The 9313-nt window shown below is 40.0% G+C and overlaps 1 protein-coding gene across 2 annotated transcripts in view; it reads right to left on the minus strand.

Moving 5' to 3' along the window:
* Nucleotides 1-9313, minus strand: part of NVL (nuclear VCP-like) — a 45031-nt gene that overhangs the window by 29743 nt on the left and 5975 nt on the right. The window contains exons 5-12 of one of the 2 annotated variants that reach the window (XM_014449330.2): nucleotides 9279-9313; nucleotides 8242-8516; nucleotides 6848-6980; nucleotides 6551-6627; nucleotides 5879-6013; nucleotides 4339-4440; nucleotides 1427-1544; nucleotides 87-231 (exon numbers count right to left, since the gene is read on the minus strand). The exon at nucleotides 9279-9313 is cut by the window's right edge and continues 17 nt beyond it. In XM_014449330.2, the coding sequence (XP_014304816.2) occupies nucleotides 87-231; nucleotides 1427-1544; nucleotides 4339-4440; nucleotides 5879-6013; nucleotides 6551-6627; nucleotides 6848-6980; nucleotides 8242-8516; nucleotides 9279-9313 (1020 nt within the window). Of the gene's footprint in view, nucleotides 1-86; nucleotides 232-1426; nucleotides 1545-4338; nucleotides 4441-5878; nucleotides 6014-6550; nucleotides 6628-6847; nucleotides 6981-8241; nucleotides 8517-9278 lie in introns of those variants that run through there. The other variant, XM_023748076.1, reaches the window with a different exon arrangement.

Raw genomic sequence — 9313 nt, forward strand, 5'->3', positions numbered from 1 at the left:
GACAAGGCAACATGCTTCTCGCCCCTCAATTTCAAAGCATTCATTCAGATGACATGGTGGCACACTTGTTCATTCTCTAAGCATACCTTTCCCTGGATGCTTCATCGGGGATACCCAGGCAAATTTCCTGGTCGAACCTTCCTGCGCGTCTCAAAGCAGGGTCTAACGAGTCTGGCCGGTTAGTAGCTCCAATGACTAGGACCTGAGCAGTAGCAGCCACATTATTCAGATCTAGTAAGAAGCAGACACAGCGTGAGTGGTGAACAAGATACTTGACAATGAGGACAATAATGCTTACACAAGTCATTTAAGTGGTTAGAGAGAAAGTATTACACATTTTAACAGCAATATATATATATATAACTAACATTTACTAAATGCCTGATATGTGAGGAAGATAAATACAAATGGTCCTCAAGCAGCTCACAATCTATTGAGAAACATAAAGACAGATCTTGTGAAGCAAAACAACAGGTATAAACAAAGCACCACAGCCCTGGCTGGTTTGGCTCAGTGGATAGAGCATCGGGCGGCAGACTGAAGGGTCCCAGGTTCAATTCTGGTCAAGGGTTGTGGGCTCAATCCCCAGTTGGGGGTGTGTAGGAGGCAGCCGATCAATGATTCTCATCATTGATGTTTCTGTCTCTCTCTCCCTCTCCCTTCCTCTCCGAAATCAATAAAAATATATTTTAAAAAAAGGCACCACAGTGACATGATGGCCGAGGAATAATGGAGAGTGGATGGACGAGGTAACATTCCATGCTCGCAGGGCAGGATACCGATAAGCAGCGTTACGGTAATGAAATCCTACATGGGAGGAAAGGTGTGAGGGGAAGCACAAGGTGAGCAGTCCAACTACAGGGAGTCTGGGCAAGACAGAGGGGTACATGTCTCCAAATAGACCCACGGCATTAATCTGAGATGGGACACAATACAGTCTTCAGTTGCTCTGGCTTAATCCACAGCTAAACTTTTAGGCACACACAGAATACAGGGCCTAGTGTATCTTCCCTACGTATTATTTCTCTCAATTGATTTTTACCAATAAAAGCATATCCTTGGGTGAGGATTTAAAAAAAAAAAAAAAAAGAATATAATTGCACTGAAATGGTAACATTCCCAAGACATGTTTAAGATACAAATAGCAAATTACAGAACAATGTGTATGGTGCAATCACAATATTGTAAAAAGCGCAACAATATGTTAGTGTGTTTATACATTTGTGTAAACTCATTAAAAATAACTAAGTTACACTCCAAAAACTAAAATATTAATGATGTAATTTTTTATGGGGAATAAAAAGATTTCTGTTTTTTACTCTGAGTTTTATTCTATTTGAATGTTTTATATCCTCACATATTACTTACACTATTAAAAACAAAGACAATTTATTCTCTCAAAGCGAATTCATTATTTGAAACTGACCATCCATGCAGGTTAGGAGCTGGGCTACAATTCTTCGTTCCATATCTTTTGAAGCAACTTCTCTTTTGGGGGTAATGGCATCAATTTCATCAATAAAAAGAATACAGGGAGCATTTGACTAGAAATAAGAATATCACAAAAGACAATCATAAATATATTTCCTGTACTGCAGCATAGTTAACTACACATTTTTAAAAATCTTCACGTTCCAGTATCATTCACCAAAACAGTAACCCTAAAGAAGGCAGTCACAGTGCATGACTTATCTGACTTAAGAGAAGCAAGATGCTTAAAAGAGACTCCATATAAGGGAACACATTTAAAGTCTTCTCATCAATCCATGTTTTGTGATGATAAATCGACCACAATTCTTTTGCAAATTAGGCATGTTTGCTATGCTATGATATATAAATTACAAGTTTATAAGCGTTAAATAAAAAAACCTAAACTTATAAATGTTCTATGTGTTCCTGCCGATGTAAAAATATCTAAGCCTTTCCCTAGAATCTGCTATAAGTGCCATTTAAGAAGACTAAAAGCTTTATTTTTTATTTGTTTTTATGTGGTAAAATATCCATAAAATTACTATTATAACCATTTTAAGGGCACAGTTTAATGGCATTGAGTATGTTCATGCCCTGTGCAGCCATCCAACCATCTCCAGAACTTAGCATCCTCCCTCACGGAAACTGTGAGCGGCTGACTTTGAAGATGACACTGAATCAGGAAGGGTGGCCAAGCCCCCAGGCATCAGTGTGGAGAATGAGCATTTTAAAAAATATAAACTAGATAAGAGCTAAGGTAGAATAAGTTAGGATGTAATATAAGCAACCGACTACCTGGAGTAGTCAAGCTGGTAGAGACAGAAGTAGAATGGCGGTTGTCAGGTGCTGGAAGGAGGGGGAAATGGGGAGTTGGAGGGTTTAATGGGTAGAGCTTCAGTTTGGAAAGATGAAAACTTCTGAAGATGGAGGAGGGAGATGGTTACAGAGCAATATGAGTGTACTTCATGCTACAGAAGTGTACACTCCAAAATGTTTAAAATGGTAAACATATCTACCCCAATAAAAACAAAGAGACAGCCCTAACTGGTTTGGCTCAGTGGATAGAGCGTCGGCCTGTGGACTGAAAGGTCCCAGGTTCGATTCCAGTCAAGGGCATGTACCTTGGTTGTGGGCATATTCCCAGTAGGGGGTGTGCAGGAGGCAGCTGATCGATGTTTCTCTCTCATCGATGTTTCTAACTCTCTATCCCTCTCCCTTCCTCTCTGTAAAACATCAATAAAATATATTTAAAAAACAAACAAACAAACAAAAAACCAGAGACAAATAGATAGGGATCAGTTAAAATAAAACTTTAGATAAAAATATCTCTCTATATATAAGCTAAAGCACAGCTCATTCTGAGTTACTCAGTGGGTGGGAGTGACACTGATAATGATGAGTCAGACTCTGAGCCCGGCTAAGACTCAAAACCACACAATTTAAAAGAAAAGAGATTTGGCCGAAACCGGTTTGGCTCAGTGGATAGAGCGTTGGCCTGCGGACTGAAAGGTCCCGGGTTCGATTCCGGTTAAGGGCATGTACCTGGGTTGCGGGCACATCCCCAGTAGGAGATGTGCAGGAGGCAGCTGATCGATGTTTCTCTCTCATCGATGTTTCTAACTCTCTATCTCTCTCCCTTCCTCTCTGTAAAAAATCAATAAAATGTATTCTAAAAAAATAAATAAATAAATAAAAGAAAAGAGATTTGGCCCCTCACTAGCTGGCTCTCCTCCCAGCCCCCGATGACAGTGTTCGTAGAGAAGCACTTAGACTACTGGACACGTGAGCCAGTTGCATGAGAAGTTCCAGAGACCACAGGTCGCAGACACCACATGGAAGGTTTTAGAAGAATCCTCTCATTCAATGCTTTCAACAACCCATGAGATGTGAGTAGTACTACTAACCTAGTTTACTAGTAAGGAAGCTCAAGGTTAGAGAAGTTAAATATCTTGTCTGAGATTCCACAATTACTAAGGGGTGGCACAAGGAATGAACCTATGCTTCAGACCTGAAAGTACAGACAATTAACGAGGACACTGTATGGAAGAGAAAACTTTAACTGGACCCAAATGTCATCTTTCTCAGAAGTTCTTAAGCATACAAATTTAATGACATGAATTCCAACCAGGATAAAGTCCAAGCTGTAACTTCTCCCGTGACAGAACTTTCTTGTCACAGCTTCAATTATGCAAACACAGAAGAGTTTATGCTGGTATTTCTATGGTTGCTTTTATAATGCGATCATTCTGTTAAAATTTTTCACATTGCTTAAAAGGTGTTGGGCAATCCTGTATTGTGAAAAGTAAAATTATCACAAGGATAATCTCTTTTCAACATACACCAATTTATCTTTGGTTTCAGAATCAACAGATTATTTTATCCCATGGTCCGTATCAGTAAATCCACTTTAAATATTTAGCCATCATCCTTTCTCAGCCTTTGGCTAAGATCAAGTGTAAATATTCTGCCATCATGAGTAGCAAAAATTATGTTTACCAAAAAAATGGCCAGTGAGCCCTAGATGGTTTGGCTCAGTGGATAGAGCATCAGCCTTCGGACTGAAGGGTCCCAGGTTTGATTCTGGTGGGCACATACCTGGGTTTCGGACTTGACTCCCAGTGGGGGGCATGCAGGATGCAGCCATCAATGATTCTCTCTCATCATTGAAGTTTCTCTCTCTCTCTCTCTCTCTCTCTCTCTCTCTCTCTCTCTCTCCCCCTCTCCCTTCCTCTCTGAAATCAATAAAAATATATTTTTAAAAAAAAGTGGCTAGTGAATGGGTAACAAATACTGGCATTGCAGAAAACAGGGTTTTCAATGTAACCTTATACAATGTGACACCGTGACATTACTCATTAGCTGACTCACCACAGCTTGTTCAAACAGTTCTCTCAGCTTCTGTTCAGATTCTCCAGACACTCCAGACACAATCTCTGTAGCAGCTACTTTGAGAATTGGAAGGTCAAGTTCCTGTGCACAGATGTATAAAAGAATGATCAATTTTTTAATTTTTCACTTCCCTACTTTGTCTGTAGTCAGTCCCTCTCTCATAATGACATTTTTAAAATGACAAATTTCCTGAGAAATATCTTTTTGTGTTGGTCCAATAGAAAACTTTAAAATCTATGATTTTATTCAAACATAATGATAAGATAACTTGTTTTTACTTTACAGACGTCACTATAAAACTCTATTATCATCTCCTCTGAATAAAGGGTCTGGAATATCAAGAGAGATATTTTCCCCCACTTAGAACTGAACCAAAACAAATTTATCTTTTGAAGAGGAAATAGCAGGGGTGGTGACACAGTTGTCCCTCACACTCTACTAGCATTGCTCTATCCTGAGTCCAGACGAGTAGCCATTTACTAGTCAGAGAGGGCAGGCTCTTTAAGCAGAGGAAGGGACACTACCACTTCCCACCCGACAGATGGTGACAAGCCTGCCTAAATTCACCGTGAAATTCCATTCCGCAATCACATTTTCTTTGCTCCAAACTCTTAACTTGGGTTTCAACAATCATACGGCATTCTGCACTTTTTGTGTCTCTCATTTATTACCATTGTAACTATGGAGACATTTATTTGCATGAATGACTGCGTAATGTCTGTCTCCCATATTAGACTGAAAAATTCCTTAAAGATAAAAGCTGGGTTTGTTGTACTTATCACTATATTTCAAATGTCTGGCACATAGCAGTCACATAATTGATTTATCCAACAAATGAATAAATGAAGCAAATCCATCAAATTCTCCTATATAAAGTCTCATAGAGCACTAATCTATTAGTGATCAGTATAGCACCCTGTGCTTAAAATTGAAGGTCTCATTTTGTATTTTACCATCTACTACAGTTTCTGAAAAATTTGATGGGACTAAAATAAGATTGCTAACTTTTCATTTTGCCAAGTATCTATTTTAGAAAAAATAGTATAAGACCGTTACTCTGAATAAATTTAGTTCTATAAAAAACAACACATCCTTAGTTTTCTTATTTCACTGCTCTTTAGAACCACTGGCTTAAAGAGAAAGAGAAGTAGCTAAAATGTAAAATATAAATGTGTTTTAAAAAAGAGGGGGTGTTGTTCACAGCTATATAATTTTGTTTCCCACCTAATCCTTGCCATATAAACAGCCAGATATAAATAATAGTATGGGGGGAGGGTGGGGCAGGTATGAGGGGGAGGGCCTCAAAGGGGTTAATGGGGGAGGGGGAAGGAGACATAATACTTTCAACAATAAAGACTTTTTTAAAAAAATAGCATCTCACAAACAGCAGCATGAAAGAGGTAAAAAAATGAGCAATCAGTCCTCTTAAGAACATGCCAAGTCTGATTCAAGTTAACGAAAGAGTAAAAACAAACAACAACAAAAATAACAAAAGCCACCAAGTGTCAGCAAACCTCACCCCAGCAATTGCATGTGCAAGTAACGTCTTCCCGCAGCCTGGCGGTCCGTGAAGGAGAACTCCACGAGGGGGTGTGACGCCCAGGTGCTGGTACACCTCCGGGTGACGCATGTGTATGAGCATCTTGCAGACTTCCTAGCAGGGAGGAAACGGCAGAGATGTCTTTCCCAGGCCAAGGGAGAAAGAATCAACACGGAATGAAATGTCCTATTCTCTGGAGCAGCAAAATATAGGAGGGAGAGTATATGCTTTGGATTTAGACCTGAGCTTGACTTCCAGCTCTGGTACCGATTGCATGACGTCAGCAATAACATCGCCGAGCTTCCATTTCCTAATGTCTACCTTGCAGATGTACTGAAAAATAACTAGCAGGGTCACTGGAATAGAGCAGACACTAAAACATGAGCAGGAACCATTATTATTACTACTTTTAAATAACAGCACTTACAAAGCATGTGGCTTATGCATACTACAATTAAAGGGGTGACAAAGTTGAAGCTATTTTGGTGCTTTTATCCCTCAATACCCTGGAGGGTACAAGTTAGGTTTGCTCTTCTCCCCTTCCCAGTCTCCTTTCCTACACCCAGTTCCTATTAGGAACAAAGAAGTGGACTTGATTTGCATAACTGATTAGCAATACCCACTGGAAGTAAAATTCTGAATCTGAATAACCTTTAGTGTCACGTCATTGCCTCCCACATCTTCAAACTTCACGCTGGAGGTCTGGAAGTCTAGCCCCCTGGCTTGAGCTGGTAAACGAAAAGGGAGGAAGTGAAAAGATTAGTGATTCAGCAGTAACTCAGAATTACATTTAATAATTGTTAAGTAAACAAAGATCCATTAGCTATTGACACATTTCCTAATAAATGTCTCTGCACCTGGAAGGTCCCCCAAGCAAATCAGCCTGGAGGAGTGATGACTCCCTCAAAGCAAACACGGCCACCACCACCCACAAGACCTGCGTCGCACCTTTCTTTTGCAGGATGGCTTCTATTTCTCCATCTACTTCCTGAAGATCTTCTTTCTTCCTTTTGCTTCCTCTGCTCTTTAACCTGCCTTTCCTTTTCTTGTTACTCTCCAGAAGAGACGACTCTTTGGAATCCTGGATAATTAAAGCAAAGAGATTTGGAAAAGATCCATTACTAATTCAAAAGGAGCAAGATTTTGGCAAACCAAAAGGCTTGGTTCTTGGAAACCACTTAGAAATGCCCTGTCCAAGAGAAATACAATGCAGGCCACATAGGTAAATTTATATATTCTAGAGCCCCATTTAAAAAAGCAAAGAAGTTGAAATTAATTTAATAATCTATCTTATTTAATCAAATATATTCAAGGCATTACCATTTCCATATAGCGTCAGTGTGAAAAATTAACAAGGTGTTTTGTATATATTGTTTTTGTAGTAAATTTGCAAAGACCAATGTGGACTTTATGCTTATAGTAAGCACATCTCAAGTCAGGCATTAACTTTTCGTCGATTGGCTGCCTCCTGCACGCCCCCTACTGGTGATCGCGCCTGCAACCTGGGCATGTGCCCTTGACCAGAATCAAACATGGGACCTTTCAGTCCACAGGCCGATGCTCTATCCACTGAGCCAAACCAGCCAGGGCGTTTTCGTCCACTCTTGTTCCCCTAGTTTATTCTTCACACAGAGATGTCTTCCTTATGGGTTAAGTTAGGTCATTGTCAATCTTATATTCAAAATCCTCCAGTGGCTTCGTTAGTCTGAAGTCAAAGCTCTTGCAGCTGCCACCAAAGCCGTGTGTGATTTGGCTGCCCTGCTGCCCTAGTCTCATCCACTGCCCTCCACCCACACCTGCTTTGGCACAGTGGCTGCTCGCTGTTTCTAGAACACACCAAGCACCCTCTCTCTTGAGGCATTTGGAGAGTGTCCAGACAGAGAGAACAAGAGTGGATGCAAATGCCCTAGCTGGTTTGGCTCAGTGGATAGAGCATTGGCCTGTGGACTGAAAGGTCCCATGTTCGATTCTGGTCCAGGGCACATGCCTGGGTTGCAGGCACGATCCCCAGTAGGGGGCATGCAGGAGGCAGCCAATCCATGATTCTCTCTCATCCTTGATGTTTCTAGCTCTCTCTCCCTTCCTTTCTGATATCAAAAAAAAAAAGGAGTGGACACAAACTCCAGTTGGAAGGTCATTTCAATAGTTACGACAAGAAAGAGTAGATAGAGGTGTGGTCTAGGATGGAAATGATGGCAGCAGTAGGAAGTGATGAAATGCCACACTTATTTCAAAGTTCCTACGTCTTTTATTTAACCCAAGAATCTGCTTAATATCATCCTCAATGAAAAGACGGCAATGTGCTCTAGCTACGTGGGGCTAAAATTTCAGTATAAAAATACCTCTATCTCAGATAATGGCTTCTTATTACTTGTCTCCTCTGATAGGTCCGAGAAAAAACTGTCTTTCTTTCCACCTGGAGTTTTGTCAATGAACCATCCTCCTTCCGAGCCTCTGGCAGGGGTCTTCAACGGAATGGAGCCAGCTGTGGGAGCTGTCGGTGGTGCTGAACCGCTGGTTTCTCTTTGCTCCCTCTCGGGAGTAGTGGCAACAGAATCAGGGTTTCCTTTCCGATATAAGGAGAGCAGGGAAGAGTTCATGTGATTTGCCAACTGGGAGAAACATGATTTTAGTATAAGTTACTCAAAAGTACTCATGAAGGTTTGATGGCCTGTTTAACACGTTTTCTACTTTGTGCTTCCAACAACTTCTTTCATAACATTTATAGTCAGAAAAACAGGTGTTTGCAATGAGATGATTCCAACACAAATATTTACTATCCAAAAAGGTGTGTCCCCTTGCCACTCCAAGTTAATGTACCAATTCATAATTGGCAGTTAAATAAAACTAAATAGAATTTTAAAAAATATAAAAAGCAAGTATGAAAATGAGCGGGTAGGCAGTCAATGAGAGTCACCACTATCCCATCAATTAAAAACTAGATCACATATATCTGAATATCATCATGGTTATTAATAAATTTAAATATTGAATTAACAATGGGGAAAAATAAAGTTACAAATAATTTTACATATTATTCCTGTGCTCTTTAATCCAAGTCTATTTATTGGTAATGCAAACTCTGGCAGAAAATGTATCCTTTTCTTCATTTTTACTATGAATTCCCCTTTCTGTGCATGTCTGCCCTTTATATGGCCTTTCCCTTCCCTTCTTTTTCCGTTTTTATAATAGGCTATAAAAACAAACATGGGCACGATGGTTAACCCCAGAGATCACTAACCCTGTACACAGGAAGCATTCAATTGTTCACAGATGATGATGTTCAAAGTCTCTCACTGTATTCCTCACTGCTTTTTCTCTAAGGAGGTGATCATGATTTTTAAAAGACTCAAAGTCCATTAATGTTTGGCTTACCTGTGATCTGGGTAATCTTCCATATTTGAATCGTCATCC

The sequence above is a fragment of the Myotis lucifugus genome, unplaced genomic scaffold, assembly GCF_000147115.1.
Source record: "Myotis lucifugus unplaced genomic scaffold, Myoluc2.0 scaffold_1119, whole genome shotgun sequence".
In the NCBI taxonomy this organism is placed as follows: Eukaryota; Metazoa; Chordata; class Mammalia; order Chiroptera; family Vespertilionidae; genus Myotis; species Myotis lucifugus.